At 38.2% G+C, this 24,527-nt stretch overlaps 1 protein-coding gene across 1 annotated transcript in view; it reads right to left on the bottom strand.

The window, feature by feature from the left end:
* Positions 1–24,527, bottom strand: part of SNX25 (sorting nexin 25) — a 127,107-nt gene that overhangs the window by 93,428 nt on the left and 9,152 nt on the right. The window contains exons 2-3 of the mRNA XM_067551640.1: positions 16,631–16,715; positions 4,776–4,992 (exon numbers count right to left, since the gene is read on the bottom strand). Coding sequence (XP_067407741.1) covers positions 4,776–4,992; positions 16,631–16,715 — 302 coding nt within the window. The remainder of the gene's footprint in view (positions 1–4,775; positions 4,993–16,630; positions 16,716–24,527) is intronic.

Raw genomic sequence — 24,527 nt, forward strand, 5'->3', positions numbered from 1 at the left:
GCCTACTACTTTAATTACAGTCTTTCAGAAAAGAAGTCACACAAAGCTATATTTAGCTCTTAATCATCTTGACAGTGAAATGGGTGAGCTCAAGTGTACATGCAACAGATCATAAAAGATTTTCATAGCACATTCTTCACTCAGCACATGGAAAGCAGCCTTGGGACCTACCAGGGGCAACATGCAGCCTGCATCTCTTTACCTGTATCTCCCTGAGAGCTCTAAACTTCTTGACACTGTAGCAGAATTAAACTTGCTTGATCTGTTTGAAACCTCTAAGAAATGAAAAAGTTGATTTAGACTTTTATATGAAAGCATCACAATAAAGACAAGAAGTAAGCAGCTTACTTTAAAAGACAATGAAAAACATATCCAGTCAGAAGAAAGTCAATCCCAAAATATTTATAGCACCCACTTAATCAAGACACATCATCTAAAGTCTTGAACCACTTCACACAGCATATGTCGTTTCAGTAAAGACATACCATTCAAACATAACTGAGAATGTATTTCACAGTGCATTTATTAGGTTGTGTATGGGTCTTGCAAGACAGAGTTCTATAAAGGACTTTGGGTTTGTTATCAAAGATGATATGAATTTGATTACAAACTCTGTGCTGGTAGAGGACCAACCACAATGAAACCCTGTTCCTGACTGAAGCCTCTATTACAAATAATAGAAAATTAGAACTTCATGAATTCTTCTTGCAAAGGCTTCATTCACAGAAGCCTAACATGGACATTAAAAGTTCAGAGATTGGCACTAGTCAAGAGGTCCTTTAACAATATATTTATTCAAAGGCTATTTCATACTTTTTTTATTCTCATCCTTTCCAAATATCTGCTCTCACTACAACAACCTCCCAAAGTCAAGTTAAATCTTCTTGATGTTAGTTTTCAGAGGGTTAGCATGATAAGCAGTTCTTGCCATCCTTAAACTGGGGGAGGCCAATGGAATTATAAAAGAAAAAGGAAACATTGGAAGCTGTACTCCAGCTATCCTTAAGATTGGATGTGTTTGGAGCATTGCTCAATCTAGTTCTTAAATTCTCTTTCAGCTCCTGCTGACTTCATGGTAACAATGCTTTCTATTTTACCCTGAATATTATTTTACATTATATACCAAAATAAGTACAGCAAGCATAATGAGACATTATATATAATATACAAACACACACAGCCAATGGGAACTTCTTGTAATACCTGTGCTGTTTGTCTGCTGGAAGAGATAGCAATATCCACAAAACACTTTTCCCTTCAAATTTTCTAAGCGCTAGATACTGCCCTAAAACCCCATCAATCGGAGTTCTAAGCAACCTTAGGAGATCACTATCACTAAGTCATGACTCGTGCTGTGAATCTAATGGCAAAAACCTGCAACGCTGTTTTACCAAAAAGCAGCCTGTCATTATCTTTTCCTATTTGGGAAAAAAAATTGTTTTACTCTTAAATCAAGATACAAAAAAAACTACAGATTAAAAGTGATGAAGGAATAAGTCTGCTGTTTACTTACAGCCTGGAGACAATGTAAGAAGCCCACAAGGCAGATTCCCTCTGATCACACTAACCATGCCCTTACACCTGTTCAAAAGGCACTGCCTTCATTAGGTCCAAGAGTAGGTGCGGGGTAACTACCTCCACACCCACAGTAACTCAGAATCTGGCTTTACTCTGCCAAACTCCTAAAATCTCAGACTTTGTAATTTCATCTAAAGGCATTTCTCCTTTCTGCCTTTGAAATAAAACAAATATTTTATATTATAAGACACACAGAGAATGAATTCCAGGAATTAGATTGTTTTTTGTTCTCTAGCATGGCCAAAACTAAGAGAATGCTGCCACGACAGATGGTGCCTACACCAGATCCCTTAGGGAAATTTCCAGCGATTTATTCACCACCCTGTTCAGCTCATGATCCATCTAAGATAATATAAAATAGTGTGGCTAGGATTCATCTGGATAAGACACTAAGGGAACAGAAACATAGAAAAAAACAGCAAACAAGAAGAATTGAGGTTCACCAATTCCCAACCCCTGCAGCTACAGGAAATCCATCATGTAGAATATGTTTACCTCATCCTGTAACGGGCACTTCCTGTTCAATGCTCCAGAGAAAGAGGAGAAAAAATCATTAAGGCCGCAGCCAATATGCCTTGGGCAAAATTCTCTTTCCAATCTCAAATCTGAAAAATAGTTAACTATGTGCATGTGACCAAGAACTGCCATGGTCAAATTATCTAATCCCATTCATACTCTGAGCAAACATTAGTAGCCAAATAAATTGCAGAAATTTTACAGGGGAAATTAAGAGTGACAGAATCTTTTCTAGCTCCTGCTTTCTGGGTGAGTCATGTGAAAGCGAAGACCTTGTATTGTTCTTTCCACCCCTTTACCAGTACTGTAACATCTCAGAAGGCTCCACATGGGACTGGAAGAATTAGCCACTCTAATTTCTTATATTAGCCAACACAGGTGGCAAGGGATGAGTTTAAAAGGTAAAAGGTGAGCTGGAGTGAAGTGGATGGCAAAACCCGATATACATACCTCCTTCCCTTAACAGCCTTAACAGTCATATAAAGTGAGGGAGCACCTAGACGCTGATGCCTGGATAACGTTATCTCTAAAAACGGAACAAGAGGTATGTAAAATTCTCTAGGCCACTTGTTCCACTCAACCAAGCAATGAAACTCCCTTTGCTATCATAATATGTAATAAAATTACACAGAGACAATACAATGCACGGGAGGCATTTGCGTGAGTATCACAACAGGAAAGAGAGCTTAGTCAGCTTACATGGCAGCATCAGGGCCTGTTACTGTGGCAACGCTGCCTTTCTGACTCCCTAAGTTACGAAACCCACTGATGTATGAGAGCTATCGAACAGTTACAACAGACCTGGACAATTAGCTTAATACAAAAAACTCAGAATACTCCTAAAACCAAAAAGGATCTTCTAAGAACCAGTATCAGGATCTTAAACTGTGGCAAGAGTAAACAACCTGTCCAGTTTTAACCTTTTTGCTACCTGCATTTAGGAGTTTTTAAATCTGCATGCAATACTAATCTGAAAATTAAGAAATATGATTATCATTGCACACATAGGTTTCTGGAGCAACCTTTACATTTGCATGTTAACGTGTCCCAGCCTTAGCAGGCGTTCTCAAAGACGCATTATCAACTCAAAGCAAAAAAATTAAATGGAAAATAAAGAAAGGATTTTTTATTACTCCGAGTATAGTAAGAACAAAAATGCCATGGCTCAATCCAAAAACAAAGATCCATTTCAACTGAACATAATTATAAACAGGAAATAAGGCATCCAAACAAAAGTCAGAATTTTATAGCACTATACGGGGGAAACTACAGGTTTGAGTATTTTCTCAGCTTCAAATTGGAGGTTTTTTGTTAATCAAGACTTGAGTGTTATGATACCTAAAAAATAACAAAAAAATCTCCAATTTCTTTTTAACTGGACCAAAAGGAAAGGTAGTTGATATCTAACATTTACTTCTAGACAGAGTTCACGTGCTAAAAGGTCAGAGTGATAAATTACAGTATCACACTAAGAGAACACAGGCAAGAGTTAGAAAGCCAAGAGATGTCTACTATTGTTGAGAAACAAGTAACATGCAAATATTCTGGAACTGAACTTTAAGACTATATGCCCCATTGCCAGTACATAAATATAATCTGTTTATTTTCTTTTTTCTCAACAGTAACCACCAGTAAATCTCTCTTTGGCTTCACTTGTTTTGTACTGGGGAAAATACAGGCTAGCACCTGCCAGTAAAACACTAAGACTGTCTGTTCAGGGAGGCAGGGAAAGTGGTAACATGTAGACTGGTCAGGGGCACAGAGAAAGAGGTCTTTGCCCTGGAGCAATATCAGAAGTGGACCCGTGGGCGTTATTGTGGGCAAAGAGCACAAGTGGATATCACTATGGGCAAAACAGCCTGAAGGTACAAGGTCTCATCACACAAGCCAAAGAATATTTCAATTAGAGTAATTTAAAAAGCAATTTTCTGAAGTAGACAAGCACAAATGTGCCTAGTTTGCAAGTTTATATTGTACACTCAGATCAAGGAATCCATATGCATGTGGCCAGCTAAAAGTACAACTGGCCATTTTCCAATATCAGATTGAGTGCAATCATGGTATTAAGAAGAGAATCAGGCCTTTATAGTCCCCAGGCACAGTATAAAGAGAGAGCTCTCAAAGAAAAAAAGACTCATTATAGGCAAAAAACTTGGCCCAACAATTTGACTAATAGAACATCTTGTTTATGCAAGAGAGACTTTTGATAGATAGGAACCATGGGGCTTTGCTGCCTAGTACCAGAGGAGATATAGAAGATTATGGGATTAACACTTGCACTCTTCTAGCAAAAGTGCACATGGCTTTTTGGTCTCATTTCCAAATCCTGCTCCATCTCATGGCACCCTTCGAAATTACTCGCTCATCTTCTTGCATGGTGAGCAAAGAACAGGAATATAAACAGAGTGATTAAGTTGTCCTATTTGAAAAAGAAACTTGGGTGTTTTCTTTTTCCCCAAGAGCCCAAAAATGTAGCAGGCATCTCGCAAACACCAGTAAGGACTACATATGTTACTTAAATGTTGCCTGCCTTTACTGTTTATCTCTGTAGATTGCAAGCTCTTTATTGCCTCAATGCAGTTCATCCAAAAGGAAAGAAAGTGACAAGCAGAAAGCTCTACTAAAACACTGAGGGGATGGGGAACGGGAGATGAATACTGGTGGCTTTTTTGTTTTTTTACCTGGCATTGGCTGCTTTAAGGTCACAGAAGTGTGTGAGTAAAGCTTTCACGACATCGCTACAGACAACTGTAACTACATCAGTGTGACTCAGCCTCTGTCGTAGCTGCTTGATGATTTCCCAGAAATCTTCAGATAGCAGGTGGTACAGCTGTCCTTCATCTCTGCTGAGGTGCCCATACCAGGACAGAATGTAATCTCTATAGCTGTAATCAAACACTAAAGGAGAAACAAAACAATAAACAGCAACATCTAATACAGGAAAAAAACACACAGGGATAGTTAAATAACAAACAATTAGCTCAGGAACAGTTAGCATTCTTTTCCTTTGGGTTTTAAATTCTCTCTCTCTTCAAAGAAAGAAAGGGTGTCTATGTTATAGTAAAGAAATCTGATCCTAAGAGAGATTATCAGAGGTCACCATGGAAAACCTATCCGTGGATTTGGTCAAACAGTCAGATTACTGGTCAAAAGGAAATCTCAAACAGATACCTGTATCACAAAAAATTGATTTTATTATATGAACTACGGAATTATCTGAATCTCCCAAGTCTGCAGAGGACTGACGCAATTTGTTCTTAATACATGAACCAATACAATCTCAATTTCAAAGGCACATTTAAAAAAAACAAGTAAAGGCAGCAGTTCCTATTCCCCCCGCCCCGCTGAAGGACAGTGACACTGAACCACATTATAGGATCAAAGTAGCTAGAGACAGGAAAGCGCTATTCTAGTATTTTACAGAGACACCATAAACTTGGGGGGGAAAAAAATCACATTTCCATATGTCTGAACTATAGTTATTAGCAATGGCTAAGATTACTATAAATGAAAGTAGTTATGAAAAACGTTTTGTCAGTGTTTTGACAGCACTTTGTGTATAGCTAGTTTCACTGTTTTAAATTGCTGATGGTCATTTAGGCTTCAAGTGTTACACATTAGCATCATGTGGTCACTACTCTGGGGGAAGATCTGAGATGCCTGCATATCAGCTGTGACCACAGATGTGAGATACAAAATCGTCACAGTGATAACTAAATAATAAAGGGAAAAGGGAGCAGAGGGTGTGTGAAAACTTGAGCAGGGTCTTTAGCAACTATCATTTGTTACAGCCTCAGGTCAATGACTATGAAAGCACTCCCAGTTTGTCAGAGTAATCCCAGTAGTTGAAAAGCAGTCACATGACTAAGTTATTTTTTTTTACTTTTACTCACCTGAAAGAGCAGAAGACTACATCGTGTATTTCCTTTTTTGTAAACATTTTAATGTTTTATTTCAGAGTAGAGCTGGTCAAAATTTTTCCATCTGAATTTGTTTCATAGGCATTTTCCAATCTGACTAAACTAAAATGTTTCAGGGGAATCTATCTATTTAGTCAAAATTTGACCAAAAATACCCAAGTACTTTATTTTAACATGTTATATATGTCAAAACAAAGCCATTTCATAAGGTCATTTCAATAGTTCCAAAACTACATTTTTTTTTAAATTTTGTTTCACAAGAAATTTCAAAATTTTGACTTTTTTTTTCTGATTGGGATGAAAGGAAATTTTGAAGTGTCAGAACTTCCCATTGCACAGAAATTTAGAGTTTCAACCAGCTCTGTTTAAGAGGTTTTTCTGAGTATCTGAGAATCTTATATACATTAATGAATTTAGTCACACACCTCCTGAGGTGGGTATTATTATTCCCATTTTAGAGATGGAAATTGAGGCACAGAGATTAAATGTCTTTCCCCTGGTCAGACAGAAAGTCTGAGGGACATCTTGAGTTCCATGGTCCTGTGTTTTAATCACAAGACCATCCATCCCCTCTATTTTATATGGAATAAAAGACTTTCATGGAAAGATATTAAACTTATATCTAGTATTCTGGACTAGTATCTGGCCCATCAAATACAACAAAAAATATTGAAATTGAAAAAAAGTATAGTGCAGTGAAACCTACCTTAAACAACCACTTAAGAGATTGACAACAAGGGTTGCTCAAAGGTGGAGGCCTTCTGATAAAGGTGGTAAAGAACTGTCCTCACTACACGTGGGGATAATTTGGGATAGTATTTATAATGGGATGTTAACTAATAAGGGTAATTTCAGATACACAAGTGAATATTGTCATTGCAGAACAATATAAGTAACTATTTTCTTGTTGCTTTCACCTTTTCCTTCCTCCTCTTATTGTTTTGTTATTCCTCTTTGTAGCGTCATGTCTGAAATTAGATTGTAAGCTCTTCAAGACAGGGCTCTGTTCTTTTCATCTAGTCTGTAAAACACCCAGCACTTTTAGGGCGCTGTAAAATAATAGTAATGCACTGTGTTATGGTATTAGTGGTCATTGTTTGTAACAGGCAATGACTCACTTCTTGTTCTGAACCATGCGTGAGAATTTTCTTATAGATGCATTTCTCTGCCCAAGAATTAACACAATGGGTCAAAGCATTGTTTCCCTTAGAAAATACGAGAAACACTATCCCCTTCTAATCTCCTACTTTCTTTCAAAAAGAAGGGTGCATTAGTCCTTCATCCACAATTACCCTCATAGGCAGCACCTTTCAAAAACAAACTTGAGATCTTAGTTTTCTCCAAAATCATAAGCATGCATAACATTCACTTTCTCCTTGTATCTACTGACTCTCCATTACAGCAATTCAGCCAAACATTCAAATGTACAGCAATGCTGATCTCTATAATACTTTGAGAGCAGAATGTAAGTGTTACTATCTTGACGACCCACAAGAACATAAAAACAAACAAGTCAACGGTATATTTAACATGCTAGATATTTGTCACAAGCTTGTTTTATAATTTTCCCTCACCTTATTTCTGCTATTTATAAAATAAGTTGTAATAAAGGATGGAAGAAAGCAGTCTAAAGTATTTGTCTGCAAATGCTACTATATTAGAGGCACAAGGTAAGTGAGGTAAAATCTTTTATTGGACCAACTTGCACTAGTCCTGACCCAAAGAAGACCTCTGCATAAGCTCAAAAGCCTTTCTCACCAACGTGCAATAAAAGATATTATCTCACCCACCTTGTCTCTCTAATATCCTGAGACCAATATGGCTACAACACTGCATACATGCTACTTGTCAGGGGAGATCAGGAGACAGTCTGGCACTGAGTACTGCATATAAATAAAACAAGGATTATTTGGTGACAGGTTACGTCTATACTGAAGCTGGAGGATGTGATTCCCAGGGCAGACAGACAGACTCGTGCTAGCTCAACTTGAGGTAGCGCACTAGAAAGAGCAATGTGGATGTTGCAGCACTGGCGGATGCCCAAATCCAAGCCCACCCGATTGCTTAGGCCAGCCTGAGCCACTGCCTGGGCTGCAACATCCACACTGCTATTTTTAACATACCAGCTCAAGCTAAGCTAGCATAAGTCTGTCTACTCACATTGGGAATCACACCTCTCAGCAGCAGTGTAGACATTAAATACCTAATTCTTTTGTTACTGCTTGGCTTTGGGGTGAGATGACACTGGCCAAGCCAAATGTAGCTACTAGTTATTAAGCAGGTTAGTATTTCAGGCGATAAGGTACTGAGATATAAGACTTTTGTTTTTTAGAATGCCTGAACATATACTGGAAATAATACAATGAACTACAACCAAGCAGAAGCATCACTGGTGTATTAGTTGGGAGGACAGAAAGTTGTGGGATAAAATTTAAGCTAGTTGCCGAAGTCAGGGGAAGATAAGTAGAGACTATACAAAAATCCAACACAGAAGAAGGAATGAATTTAGGATGATCAGAGAGAAATTGTCAAAAATCGGGACACTTTTTTTTCCAGGGGGGGGGGGGGGAGGAGAGAGAAAGGAGGAGAGAGTAATAGTTGCATATATAAGAAAAAGCCCCTAATATCAGGATCTCTGATCACCCTAAATGAAGTACCTATAATAACCTATAATAAGCTGATAAAAGAATATACAATGCTGCACAGGATATGTGGTCATGCAAGACAGAGGAGACACTCATGAAATAATGCCAATAACATGGGAATCGGAACAAAGAAGATGGGAAAAAGCACATGTAGATTGATTTAAAACCATCAGCCTAAATATGGTCAGAAAGTTAAAAGAAATTAAAAAAGCCAATTAATTCTTGATGGATGAAGGCTATTTAGCAATTAGTAATATGTCTTAGATTAACTTAATATAATAAATCATGTAGAATCAATTACTCAGAATTAAAGGAAGAAGCTGGATTCTGTTTTCACATCAGTGTAGACCAGGAGTGGCTTCACTGACATTTACATTGATGTAATTCTAAAAGAGAACAGAATCAGGTCCATTTAGAAACCCCTGTATCCCATCTCACAACTTCCCATGTATCATATCTCCCTTTAATAGAAACAGATGAAAAATGCTATTCTAAGTGACAGATGAGATTTTATTATTTTCTTTCCTATGCTAGTTAAATAGTACATGAGGTGTTCTAAAGGAAAGAGCTGGTGGAGATCCACAGTGAATGAGTAAATCTAGATTGGGTGTAAAACTTTCAAAAAAGTGCCCAACTGACTGAAGAGCCGAAAGCTCACTGATTCTTAAATCACTTTGAAAATGGTACTCAGGCACTTAGGTCATTTAGGCTCCTTTGAAAACTTTAACCTGTATCTCAAAAGGGAACTAAAAGGGTTGGAATCTGGTAAGACATGCTGATGATGGTTCAGAAGCATCTGCAAGAAAGGTCAAAATTCGGAAATTTTCCTATATTATCAACCTATAGTGAACGAGTGTATCAGAGGTCATGATTCTAGCTCAACCGAAACATGGAAGTTAGCTGTATCCATCACCCTATTATAAGTATAAATAAACATATATACACCTGAACATAATCTCAAATTATTACTTTCAGATTGTAAATTCTTTGGGACAAGACTAGTCTATCTTAGCGTATTGTACAGCATCAGGCACATTATCAATATTACGTAGAAGCAAATAGAGATTCCATGAGTGTGCTTTCTATCTTGAGTAAAGTATATCCAAAATATTGTTTTTCTGGAACAAGACATAATAGCCTTAAACCTTTGTTTTAAATTAGTTTTTTACATTTTTAATCTTTTTCAAATATTGTTTTGCATGAACAATATATACATTTAGTATTTAACAAAAGTGTTACTATAACTGTACCTGTTGCTGTATTTCAGGGTCATTACTCTGATTATAATCAAAGAGCTTTCTTAAGTATGGTGGACTAACAATAATTCATCAGGAAAAAACCACTAGTTTCTACTACTCAGTGAAAAGCAAAGGTGTTTTTATGTCGTTTTAAAAATAGAAGGAATTTTTATTTTAGTAATCAAATGTGATAAGAGCAAGTGATGGCTTCATATTTGAAATCTGGAGTGAACACAGTCTGATACATTCAGTGATAACTGGTTCCCAGGGTTGTTTTTTGAAAGAGGGGTTAATCAGGAGTTTAAAATGTAACAATCTTAATTATATTGCTAGCAGCAGTCTTGTTTAAAATAATTTGACTGTAGATGAACAAACCTTATACATATAAAAAAAATATGTGCAGAGCTAGTGGGATAAATTCTGAAATACAAATTTCAGAATTATGTGAAAGGGCAAGGACTGTGTCCCTTCCATGTTCAGATGACAGATCAGTCCCTCCTCCCCACAAAAAGAATCATGTTAAGCACATTTCTTTTTTGAGCCATCCCACCCACACGTATGCTGGGTTTTCTAGACAAACTCAGGTACTTTCCAGAAATAGTGTTGGAATGAAGGCTGCAGTCTTTTACCCATGTTAATTTGCAAGTTAGAAGATAAAAGCCTTACTTAGTCTTACTAGGTGTGAGGAATCAAAGCTAGGTATGATACATTCGCATTCCAAAATTCAGAACACACTTTCAATTAACAGCTATTTCATAAGCAGTGTTATTACAGTATTAGGTCCAAAATCAGGAAAGAAGAGCATTTAAGCACACAGTTTAATTCAAATGTACTGAACAGCGATAAGACAGAAAATATCATATTGCCTCTATATAAATCCATGGTACACCCACATCTTGAATACTGCGTGCAAATCTGGTCACATCACCTCAAAAAAGATATATTGGAATTGGAAAAGGTACAGAAAAGCACAACTAAAATGATTAGGGGTATGGAAGAGCTTCCATATGAGGAGTTAGGTTTGGGACTTTTGAGCTTGGAAAAGAAATGACTAAGGGGGGGACATGATAGAGGTCTATAAAATCATGACTGGTGAGGAGAAAGTAAATAAGAAAGTGTTATTTACTCCTTCTGATAACACAAGGTCACCAAATGAAATTAATAGGCAGCAACAAAAACAACCGAAAGGACGTATTTCTTCACACAACACACAGTAAACCTGTGGAACTCTTTGCCAGAGGATTTTGTGAAGGCCAAGACTACAACAGGGTTCAAAAAAGAACTAGATAAATTCATGGAGGATAGGTCCATCAATGGCTATTAGCCAGGATGGGCAGGGATGCAAAACCATGCTTTGAAGTGTCCCTAGCCTCTGTTTGCCAGAAGCTGGGAATGATCACTTGATGATTATCTGTTTTGTTCATTCCCTCTGAAACACTTGGCATCGGAAGACAGGATACATCTACAGGGGTAGATGGACCATTGGTCTGACCCAGTATAACCGTTCTTATTGGATAGACTTAAGCACGTGCTTAAGTGCTTTGTTGAATCAAGGCTTTAGATATCAGGGAACAAACCAAATGGCTTTGGCATGCTTGTACAGTACAAGTGCTGTGGCTCTTGTTCCACTCACTGGGGGTTTCACAGTGGCATTAGGAAACCCTAGGATCCGACAGACCATTAAACAGTCTCGTGGTAACAACGTTGCCTGCAAATAAATAAATCATGTAATATCCTTTGAATATACCCCAGCAGAAATAGGAATATGGTATTGTATGTAAAATGTTGTTTATAAAATGCTATTGTATGTAAAATAAACCCATTTTACATGCACCTATTCTACAAACATTTATGCACATGCTTAACTTTAACCTCAAGTATTGCTAAGTGAGTTTAATAGGACTATTAATATGTATAAAGTTAAGCATGTGCATAAATGTTTGCAGGATCAGGCCTTACTTTGTAAAATACTGTATTTTTTTAAAAGAATTAATGCAGAAGCACAAAATAGATAATTTTACTGACACAAAATCTTACCTATTTCCCTTTATAAATTGGATACAGTCTCTATGGCATTTTAGATTACTCAAAACTTTGTTTGAATTTGTATGCTCAATGTTCTAAGTGCACTCTTTTCTACATATTATAAAGTATATATGTGTGTGTATCACACACACACACACACACACACACACACACACACACACACACACACACACAAATGATTCCCTTTTCCAGTCCCACACTCGCATACCATTTTGAATGACAAATCAAAAGCATTTTGTTTCTGACACTGACAATATACAAAGTTGTAAAAATACATTTTTGCACTATCCTTACGTGCTTACTTAGATAATGTGCAAAAAGATTTAGGTATCCTCCTTTATTTTGCACAGGTTAACCAACTAGTTTAAAAATATTTTCATTCAATTAATGTAATTTCAAGGTCCCAGCTTGTATATGATCACTATTTATTTTAAATTTTATATACTAAAATATTAGTAAGTGTGTTTTGTGATTCACAATCCAATTCACATACATTACAGCAGGTAAGAGGAAGTGTGAATCCATGACTGCAGGTTTCATTTTGATGGGATGAATTGAACTAAATGGGAAAACCAATGTTTGCAGGACTCCATGCAGGACTTGTATGGTCTGAGGGAGTGGCTAGAGAGCTTTTACGTTTTGCTTGTAAGCCTAGAAGAAATCAATTAAAGCCTCAATTTTCAAAAATGACTAGTAATTTTTAGTGCTTCAATTTTTGGGTGCCCAACTTGAGTTCCTTTAAAAAGGAGGAAAGGAAAGGAATTCGGACTAATTAGTCATTTTGCAACTTGCCTGATAAACATTTTCAGTGCACAGAGGTTTTTGTGGGCAAAATTTTATGGCTAAAGTCCATTTATACTCATTATGCCATAAGATTTTTCTTAGAAATAAAATGGGAGAAATCAGACAAATCTTTGATAACTATAAATTTTAAAAGTTGATACTCTAGGTAATGCAACCGTCAAAAATAGATATCAAGACATTCCAAAAAGAGCCTTAACTCTAACCTTACACACTTCTTTCATATAATACAGTTGCTGAATATTTAATAGGGATGATATTTTAACTATGATAAACTATGTCAGCTTTATAAAAAAACAAACAAATTTGGAAATAATTATTATGGAGGCAACAATAGGGCCTCCACAGTTAAGGCTGCAATAAGATTTTGTCTTTGACATATAGTATACTGAAAAAAAAGTAATTTGAAATAGAAGGGTAACCTTGACCACCAACATAAAGAAAAGATGACTTAAAGTGCGCTTTATTGTGCACTGCTTTGTAATAGACAAAAGATCTTGTGTTCATGATTTCACCTTGGAAAGAACTCTAATTTAGAACTTTACAAGGTGCTAGTAACTTCGCGCGTGGGGAGCAAAGGAAAGAAGGGAAGCAGAAATGAACCATTTGGGAGCAAGTAGAAAATTTGAGTTGAGCAATCGAATTACCAGCTCTATTGTCACTTTATTAGTTTGTTCCTTACAATTTTGTAAATTCTGTATATCCAACCTCAAGAGAACGGTAGATACTGGAGAGATTTATCTATTGCTGTTTGCTTTTGAATTACAATACTTCAAGATGTATTTAAAGAAGAAATCAGCCTCTGGCCTAATTTTCCACAGAAACATTAAAATTATATGAAATTAAACTCTCCATCTCAAAACTAGAGTGTCCATTAGCTCACACCAGTGCCACACCCACAACCCCAAGTGCAACTGCTTTCTGTTCAATATTATCACACAACTATACAAAGGCCTGGACTAAAGATTTCTGAGATTATCAAGAGGTTTCTTTGAGGTATATTGAGCCATAACGCACTAATTTTACAAAGAAAGGGCGAGGGAGATAGTAGGCAAAGCATCTTTAAGTCCTCTTCAACCTCCAGCTGCAGAAGTAGAGTCCAGCTACTTGTTACTTTCAAGTTTAGTGATCAATTTACATTTGCAAGGCTGTCTTTCTCTAATTGAAGTGTCTGATTCTCACCTTCAAGGCCCTACATAAATGTAACAGTAACAGGGTCAGCCATCTCCCAATGCCCCCTCACGGCCAGAGGTCACTCTGCAGCACCCTGCCTCCATTTCCCCCTCTTCAGGGCTCCTTAAGAACTGCACACCACCAGTCCAAAGGTAACTCAAAACATTTTCCAATATATTTTCCAATATATTTATTCCTTACAAAGCCTTCAGTGTCTCTCTTCTTGAGGGAGGGAGTCCCCAGTCCTCCTTCCCAGATGGATTCCAATTCCATCACCAGGCTTTACCCAGCTGGAGCTCATCCTTCAGGCTCTGACTTCCCAATTCTCCTGGTGTCAGGTCTTCTTCCAGTTCTCCTAGCTGCAGGCAACTCCCCTCATCTTCCCTGCAGAGCCTTTCCTTGCTCTCTCTGCAGTCTCTGCCACAACTTCCTGAGCTTCTCCTCTCTCTGCAGCTTTCTGGTGCTCTTACAATGGAAATCATCTCATTCCTCTCACGTGTGGCTCTTTACTAATCAGAATTGGCTGGCCCCAAGCCTCCTTCACTTAGAATAAACCACCCTGTTACAGTAACTCTGCCTACATCTCTGATCTCATTGCCTCTTACTCCCATTCCCGCTACCTACGTTGCCTTTGCACCTACAGCCATATTACCCCTATGTATGCAACAATCTCCCACTTTTACTCTGCTAAACACCCTCACTTTGCCCTCCCCTCCTTGAAACTCATTTCTCCAAGGAATTTTTCCTAACTTGCTCTCCTCATAATCGTATCTACATCCATCCCGTACGTGAATTACTGTTCTGACTCTTGTCTATCTGATCTCCTGAGCTCTTTGGGATAAAGAACACATCTTACCCGGTGTTTGCAAAAACACAATACGTTTATGATGCTATAAAAATAAGTGATTACTAAAAAGAAATATAAACAAACTAATCTTCCTCACCACTCCATAGCCCAAGAATCTATCATTCTAATTGCCTTATGAACATTTTCAATACACAATTTTTCCCCCTTTCAATTTTCAACAACTTTTTTATGATTCACTATATAGCAAAAATATTTGTATAGAAAAACCTAAATCCTAATATATAGGTAGCTGTTAATCAGTACTATTTTTGAGCTACAGTGCACAATCCTCCAGGCATTACAGTGTGAAGTTAAAAAGCATTCATCTGATCAAATCCCAAAGGTTACACATCAGAATTACATTGTCAGAGAGAGAGAGAGAGAGAGAGAGAGAGAGAGAGAGAGAGAAAAACTGTTTAATATCTGGGGGAAGATAGGGAAAAAGCATAATTATAATAGCTCTTGGTAGTTTATAAGCATTTCCTGATGACAAAAATCACTGTTTACAAATGTGCTAAGTTTGTGTGTGTATATATATATATATATATAAGTAGCAACATAAGTCAGCACTAGCAGAGATCATTAGAGGTTTATTACAGCTAGTTTAACAACACTGAAAAGGAGCTCTGTGTAAGCTGGAAAGCTTGTCTTTCTCACCAACAGAAGTTGGTCAAATAAAAGATATAACCTCACCCACCTTGTCTCTCTAACACTCAAATCTGTAATTCAGCTAAGTATCCTGGTCGCTAAATTCTGCTTAAGAAGGATGCCTGAACAGCACATAGATGGGGACTGTAATTACGGCAATGCCTGGGCATTCCTAAAGGTTAATTTAAAAAATTCTTCTTCCTCTCCTATAGAAAAATGAAACACCTTAAGTTTCCTGTGTTGCATAAATGTTACAAAGGCTCCTTTTTCCATCAAGTGTAAGTGGTTTGTAATGACTCTTTTAATCCTAAAGTAATTACATTTTTAAAATGAGCAAGTTTTAGGAACTCAAGTTCCAGCCCTGCCAAGTGCTGAGCACCTGATATGAGAAAATTGGTCCCCTTCATTTCTATGAAAGTGAACAGGAATTGAACAAGCTGAACACCTCACTGAGGTGCTCAGGGCCTTACAGGACTGGGCCCAATCCTTCTTCCAACTGTTTTCCCATTAGTTGTAATAGAAGCCAGCTTAGACCCTGTGTGTGCACAACCATATCACTAGATCTTTGTGCCTTTCTTGACATGCCATGAATACCTAGAGCTCCTGCTTAAATCAGTGGGAGTTGCAGACGCCTGGTGCCGCTCAGGATCCGGTCCTTTGTGTTCCAATTGTTCATAAACAATTATATGTGCTATCTGCATACGCTATTAACATGCAACATGCAAATGAGCATTAATAGTTCTTAATTTTTCATTCATAGATTACAAGGTTGGAAGGGACCACTGTGACATTCTAGTCTGATCTCCAGCATAACCATGAATTAATTCCTGTTTGAATTAGAGCATCCCCCTTAGAAAAATATCTGTTCTTGATTTAAAAATTTACAGTAATGGAGAATCTACAACAGCGCTTGGTAAATTGTTCCAATGGTTAATTAACCTTGCTGTTAAAATTTTGCGCCTATTTCCAGACTAAATTTATCTAGCTTATTTTTAATAATAATAAGAATAATAAGAACAAACATTTTAATCCAGGACAAAAGGTGCTATTACAGAAGAATTTTGAGTCATATTCTGATATCTTTATACACTGTTCAGCAGCATCTGATTTTGCAAGTAGTCCCATTAACATCAATCGGATTACTTTTGCAAGTAACTGTTCACCAATATGAGTAAAAGGTTCACAATCAACCCACTCCTGCTCCCAGTTTGGACTCACCTTCTTTCAGAGCTTTATCCATGTTATGAGAAATGACCACCCTCCTAGACTGGACCGATTCATATGCATTTCCAGACAAATGACTCTGAAATAAGAGAACACATATTACCAAAGATAGAGGAATAAACTGCATAAGAAAGGAGAGAAAAAATGAAGCCCAAAATAATAGGACCTGCTTTTATAAGACACTACTGCTATCCAAAGTATTAAAACAAATCAATAGCATTTTCCTAGAAGGCTGGTGTGGACAAATAAAGGGAGAATTTTAGGACATATTGGGGAATAAATTCTCTGATTTGCAATAATTCTAGGTTATTTGCTAACAGGAATTCTCTCCTATTTATAATTCCATCCGTCAACCATAGGACACTTGCAAGGTCCAGTGCTCTAAGTAACTAAAAATGGTCTAGTAAACAGCATATCACATTTATAGATATACAAGATCTCAGGGAAGCAAACTTCATGGACCAGCAGTTCACTAGGATACGAAGAGAAATGTTGCATGTTGGTACAACTCAGCAAGAGGCCAGTAGCAAACATTGAACCATTAGAGCATTCTATCAAAACTGGTTTTGCTCAGCCCTGTGAAGCAGTTTAAAATGTAAGGGATACCTTTAAATTTTCCAAAGTACATTTCAATTAAGAAATGTGGTAACAATGAACATCCACAACTACTTATTTTTAAGCTGTTTACCTAAATAGGTTTTTTTTTTATTTTAAGATATTAGCTTCTACAGCATCAAAGCAGAGGAGAGGGGTGAGACTCCCTCACTAGAGCATGGTTCTAAAAGCATGTCCAGAAGGAATGGGAAGGATCGGTAATTCAGGCCTTGACTACATTGGAAGTGGGATGCAGCCACGCCTCCCCCTAACTGAGCTAACTCCAACAGCTATGGAGTTGCATTGACTGCAAACCAGACTAATGATGTTGGCTTAAGTGCACAGATCTGTTGATGGGAGAGGACGTGTGTCTGGATGCAAGGCAGTCCCAAGTTATTCCAGTACAACTTTCAAATACAGAAAAGGACTCAGTCCCTCACTGAAGAAACAGCACTTTAGAAATGCGCTACTGGTAAATATAAAAGTTATCGAAGGAAGGAAAATAATGTGCTAAAACTTTTCCTCTGAATCTGGGGAGAAGTCTCCCTTTCAAACACAAATGAAATGTTAGAATTTATTTCAGCCAAAACTGTAGGCTGATTAAAAAAGTTGAAGGTTCAGTGCATTTTGGTGCTATTATTATTATTATGATGATGTGTGTACAAGCCTAGCACAAAACACTTCTACTGGATTCTTGATCCTCAGTCAAAGCCTTTAGGAGCTACCATTGTAGCAATAATTATTATAAATAGTAGCACAATCAGTGAATTTACCTTACACTATTTCATAGAGCTCTTTCATATGAATGTTTCTAAGCCAGTGGTTCCTAAGCCGTGGCCCACAGGCCACTGGGTCTTTCCAAGTGGCCCGCTGCTCCCCTCCCACTGGCTGCAGAAGGGAGCTGCTGCCTAAGGACCCAGGCAGAGCACGTTGCCAAGTGGGTACACTCCCCCTGGCTGTAGCAGGGAGCAGGGCAAAGTGCTCTGCCTGGGTCCATGGGCGCTAGGGTCTCTGCTTGGAGCCAGAGGGAGGGGAGCGCTGATCTCCCGTCCCCCTGGCTGCAGAAGAGAGCCACTGCCTAGGAACCCAGGTGGAGCACATGGGGCTACAGGATACCTGTGTTTTCCCTTCTGTAGCCAGGGGGACAGGAGATCAGCGAGGAGACAACCTCCTCACTGAACTCCTTCCGTCTGGCTGCAATGCGGGAGGGCTGGGGAGGCTGCTGGCAGAGACTGGTGGCCCTTCAGGATTGTAAAAATGATATCTGTGGCCCTCGAGCCAAAAACATTGGGAACCACTGCTCTAAGCACTTAATAGCTAGACTAGGTAAGGAGTTCCACAGACTTTAGTGTGCACCAGCAGGGTCTTTATTGACCAATTAATGAGCAACATGTTAATGCAGTTTGGAAATCACGCCCAGTAGTCTGCATTACTGTTCCGTGTAGACAAGCCTTTAGATACACATAACCATTTCTGATATTTTTCCAGTGTGTATTGGATAAATCCCAATTTGATTTTTTTTTTTTTTTTTTTTTTTTTTTTAAATCAGAGGTGTTTTACATGTTTATCGGTTTAAAACCTAAAATCAGAAGCCCTAACTGTGAGATACTTTACTGAACCAATTGCAAACATACAGTTTAATTCATAAAAATATATATCACTGAATGTTATTCTCTATGATTGGCTAGTTTTATCTTCCAAATGGCAAGCAGTGCTCTGCTTAAAAAATTAAACATAGTCAACAAGAAGGGAGAGACAGAGATACTCAGCAGCAAGAGGTCTGAACAAAAGAGGTGAACAACAGGAGGAAACGGGTAAGAAATCACAAGTGACAATGATAAAAACTTAAAAAAAAAAAAAAAAAAAAAAGAGATAACTATTTGGCGGTGCAGTATACAATTATTAAAGGACACAATATAGAAACACTGTATGGAAGCTGCACAGCGTGTTGAATTTTCTGAGAAATACTGCAGAGTGACACAGGAATCCGTGTAGAAGGTCATAGACAGTGCAGCAAGGCCACAGTTTGAGAGCAAATGACTCCAGACTGGCAGGGAGCAAATGGGAAAAGAGCTAAGCAAATCTTAGTATGTATGTTCTAAAATTCAAATCTCTAGGAAAAAAAGATCCAAATCATATGTAAATATCCACGTTTATTTATATGAGCAAGATATACTTTTTCACATGAACCAATCAGAGAACACACGGTAGAATTCAGTTTAACTGATCACTACTAACAATGAACCAAATTTCAGGGTATGTTTACACTAAGCAACTGCTGAGTTCTACATCAGGTGTCAAATAGAGCAAACCTTACCTCCAAGCCCCCATTCTCCCTCCAGTCTATGTTGACAGTCAACTGCGTTCAACATCCCCCTAGCACCTTGCCTTACACTGGGAATTTGTTTAAATCCAGCCACCAGTTCAGCTCCACTGGTGCTAGCAAAGGTGGAAGTGTGACAGGCCACGGGATTGGATGACGTAACGGTAGAGACACCAGCAGCAAGCCTATCAGCAGTGCTCCCATAATTGCTACCGCAGACAGAACTACACCAGCTCTAGAGCAACAATGGGAGGTTTCAGAAAATCTTCAGTGCAGAGACAGCCTTAAAGTTCTGGTAGAAGAAAGAGTCCAGCACAATTTGCTAGGATGAGCAGATGACTGTCCATCCTAGCGGGACAAATGTGTGTATTATAGATTTGAGGCAAGGGAAACAGGAGGTAAAAAGGCATGTGAGTGTCAAACACAGTAGCTTCTGTAACGTAGGTAGCTCTTTAAAATTTCCCCTACACTGGTTCCCATTCCTGCCAGTATGTCTATGCCCCACTTTCACAGAAAAAAGGAAGTTTTGGTTATAAAGCTCAAATTTATTTTGCTTTCTTTGATGTTTTAACATCTAAGGGAACTGTCACTTATCTACAGGAAAAACAGTGCAGCCATTTCAGGTCTGGTATAAACACAGAAGTTGCACTGCTTTAACGAAGATACAATTTTAAACTGATTTAGCTGAACTGGTGACCAGTTTAAGCCTGACTTACGTTGGTTTAGCTTGTGTCGCAAGCTAAACTGAATGAAGTCAGTTTTAAACTGATAAAAAAGAGTGCCCACGTATGGGACTGATTGCACTGTTTAACTATATCAATATTAAAAATGTATCTCTGGTTAAACCAGAGTAACTTCTGTATTTAGATGGCTCAATGCAGCTCTGACATAGGGAGACTATGGGGACAAAAAAAAGACCAAAAAAAAGGGTGAATGTATTGAAATATCAGGTACGTCTCTTAAAATATTAGAGTAAGACACTTCAAAGCAAAAACGTCTGTGGGAATAAGTTTGTCTACTTGATATTTTGCAAGAATTCTAGATACGTAACATCCACCCAAAGGCAGAGGCCCATACATAGCCATAAGTGGTATCTCGGCTCTTGGGGCCTATTCCAAAGTGCAATGAAAAGAGCCTTGTTGACTTCAATGGGTATGGATTAGGTGCTTAAGAGGAGTATAAGAGCTTCTCTGGAACCCTCTAAACTAAGGCCTACCACCTCTTCTCTCTAGGTAGACCTCCTCTCCTCCGTAGACCACTACTTACTGTTTTCAGGCGAGCTTGAGTCCATCCCAGAAGAGAGATCAAATAGCCCCACCCATGAAGCAGAGAACTCTGTGTGAGAAAGCCCCTTCCACATATGATGGTGTAGAGGCAGCAAGCGTATGCACAGTCCTCTGCTGGGGTAATGGTATAAGCAGGGAGCCCTGCAGAACAGCAGGTATCTGAGTTTACATGCCATTAAAATTAATGAGGAAGGAAGGTCACACCCCTCCAAACTACTGTTTCAGGCTGTTTGCTGACCGGGTGCACACTAATGAATCAGTAAAATGGGCAAGCATCACTACAGCTTCTAAGGGTTAAAAGTAACACACTTCTCTTTTCTCCAGAGGGTCTGCTTTGGACACAACTTCAGCTGTACTACATGCTGCCACCTAAAGCAACACATTCTTCTCCGCTCAGATAGAAAATCTTGCCATTCTTTGCTCTGGTCCTGATCCTGCTCTCACTGACTTCAAGCCATATAAGCTTAACTGGTAAACGCCCAATGAGATACCATAAGTTTTTCAATGGTTATGTCTACACGAAAACTTTCAGAACAGTGACAATGCCTTAAAGTTCTGCTTATAATCAATCAACAGCCATTAAGACAGATTTTACCAATCTCTGAACCCTCACTTACTTTGGGATACAAATGAGAAGGGAGAAGAAATGGAAGGTGTGTGGCCACTAACACTAAGAACATGGATTTGAAAAATGTTTTTGGCTCTTAAAGTTTTCCTGCATGTGTGTTTATTTACATGAGAAAAGGAAGCTTGCATTGGCTGGAGTCTTTTGTACCTCATTTGTTACTGACGGGAATCCTGTGAGTTACAGACAGCAGGAGCCTTCAAGGCTTGAAATAAAATCCAAGCTGGCATTGAGCCAGAGTCTTAGATTGAGCAGATAGTAAAACAGTCTTCCTAACGGAAAAATTACCAAACTAATACCATTTATTGGTGTGACACAGATTGATTAATTTAAAACTTGCTTTAAAAAACCTTCAAATTTAAATATTAAATTGTAAATAATTAAGTAAATGTATTAACTGCAGAGATGGGGATGTATGAAGGTCAAGGTGTACAAACTGCAGTATCAATATACTAATATGTAACATATTGGCTGAGTAGTCAGATGCAATTCTCAAAATGCATGACACTATAACTCAGACAACACATACAGTACAAGGCATAAACGTCAGCCTGCACATATTTATTCTGCCCTCAAGTTTTCTGCCTACATGCACAGGAAAATTTGCATTTTTTTCTATTACACTAACGCAATAAAAATAAAACCAGTACAGAATTCAGAATATAATGTACATAATATAATACTACTTTGTGCAAAGCTTTTTTCCATTTTTAATCTGTGGGGCAAAAGATGCAGTCCATATTAATACACAAAAACCATAATCCAATGACTCATCTGTTTGCACTATCCAATATTGCACTATTAAAATTGTTCTTAGTTGTCACAGTCTCATAATGTACATTAACTGATACCAATCAAAAGTTGCTGCTTCTAATAGTGTTTGGTAGATTTTCCATGAATTCAACTTTACATTTTTCTACTAGAAATTTCTTATGAATGATACTGAAGCAGTTTTTCATTTACAGAAGACCCACACTAATCTCTAAGAAATTTAAGGTATTTTAAAATCAATTTTAGATGTCAAAGAAGGTATGTAACAGTCACAATAAGGACTGGTCTACACACAGTTTTTGTAACACTTTAACTCTCAGTTTAGAAACCAATAGAGTTAAAATTCTAGCATTGACATAGTTTGCGACACAGAGACCCCTCGGCAAAGGGTCACCTGTTTTTTGCAAACTCTAATCTCAGACCAGACAAACTCATTACACCAAACAAATGCCTTGCAGGATATTCATAGGAGCAACATATATAGGCTATATACAAAAAGCTCGTAACTTGTCAAGATTCATAACCATTGCCAGAAGTATACATGTGGATAATATTTAAGAATAATGTAATTATATGGAAAGTATGCTTTATGGGTTTGGAGTAAAAGTTAGTCACCTGGGGGATAATACGTCTCAGTGATGATCCACTGAAGCAAAGAGGAATCATCACCCAACCCTGGGTGCATGATGTAATGCAAGGCTCAACTGTCTAGCCTTGCTCTATCCCAAGACTTTCAATGTAAAATCATCAGAGACCATTACAAAAACTGAAACTACTTGGAGGTACAAAAGGAACATGACAACAGACAGGGAATTGTCCTGCCTATGAATAAATACAACAGACTGTTTCACTATCCTATAACAAAGTGAGGAAAGACACTCTCTATCCATTCACTGTGGAGACAGCTCCAGCCCCTCAAGGTTTCTCATTAAAAATGGGATCCTGGATCCTATAAAGCCAGCCAGTAGATCTTCAACAGACTGAACTGGGGAGGGGAGAGGAACCTACTATATGAGACAGGAAAGATAACTATTGATAAGTGTAGACCCAGATTCACATTGTATCATTTTGTTTTGTATTGTAACCATTTATTTCCACCACTCTCCCTTGTTTCACGTTGAATCTCTATTCTTTCTTAAACAAACCTACCTTTGTTTTATTACAAGTGCTGTGTGGTTTATAGGATAGGTGGTTTAAGGTAAAACTAGTAAACCGGGGCATGCTGACCCCCTTGAAGGTAGAGGATCTGGGATTTCTATAAGGAGCCAGTATCAGGGGCTGGATATCACAGGGACTCAGGGACTGGGGGGCTCCTATTGTTATCCTGCAAGGGAAAGACAGGGCAGGCACAGCCCAGAGGAGAGTGCTTGAACGGCTGCTGGTGTTAGGGAACTGACACCCAGCCAGACACAAGCAAAACTCCCTCACAGAAGAGGTAGGGGGTAACAAGGTGACTCACAGGCCTGGGTGATCCGAGAACAGTTACACCACGGTAAGGGTGCTTATATTGGTATATTATATTTCCATAAATTTACAACATAACAGTCTCCATGCTAGGGGGCTGTACTGTTTTAATTATATTGGTTTCTAAACTGACAGAGTTGAAGTGATACCAAAAACAAACAAAAAAAACCACCGGTAAGCAAGTCCTAGCTTCTATAATTAGGAGTTTCCAACAATCAGAACTTTATCGAAAGTTAAATTAAAGTTGTATTAAATTAGACAGACAGGACTGCTCATTTTGAGAAAAAAATGTTTTAAATGCACTCTCACTCCCCATCTCCTGTGACTATTTCTAATTTATCTAGGTAATGTTAGCATTTAAAAGTGTTTACAAAGCAATATGCCTTTTTCATCCATTAGTGGTTCTATAATACCTTTCATATGGGAAAAAAGGCCTTCAGACTCAGAGCAAAGCTTTGTGCACATTTTCATAAGTGTAATGATGAGTTAACAGAGACTTCTCTTAAAGCAGCCCCATGTTCTCCTCTTTTGTAAGGATGTATGGAAGAAAACAATCAATCCTCAAACTCAAGGGTCCCAGAGAAGTCGCATCTCCTCACCTGCACTGTGGAACCTAGTGAGATTCAGTGTGGAACCAGAAGCATCTGAATAGGTTAGGGTTTGGGGAAAACCCAGGCCTCAACTCCACAGAACTCCAGTTTAACCTACTAGGGAGATACTCCCTCTGCATTTATCTCCAACCCTTTTGGCCTCCTTTGGCTTCCTTCGCTCAACCGCAAAAACACTGAGCTCTGACTCCTTCAATGGGGGATAGAAGAACATGCAGAA

The sequence above is a fragment of the Emydura macquarii genome, unplaced genomic scaffold (genome assembly GCF_026122565.2).
Source record: "Emydura macquarii macquarii isolate MOO-44397 ecotype Brisbane River unplaced genomic scaffold, CSIRO-AGI_Emac_v2 contig_1363, whole genome shotgun sequence".
In the NCBI taxonomy this organism is placed as follows: Eukaryota; Metazoa; Chordata; order Testudines; family Chelidae; genus Emydura; species Emydura macquarii.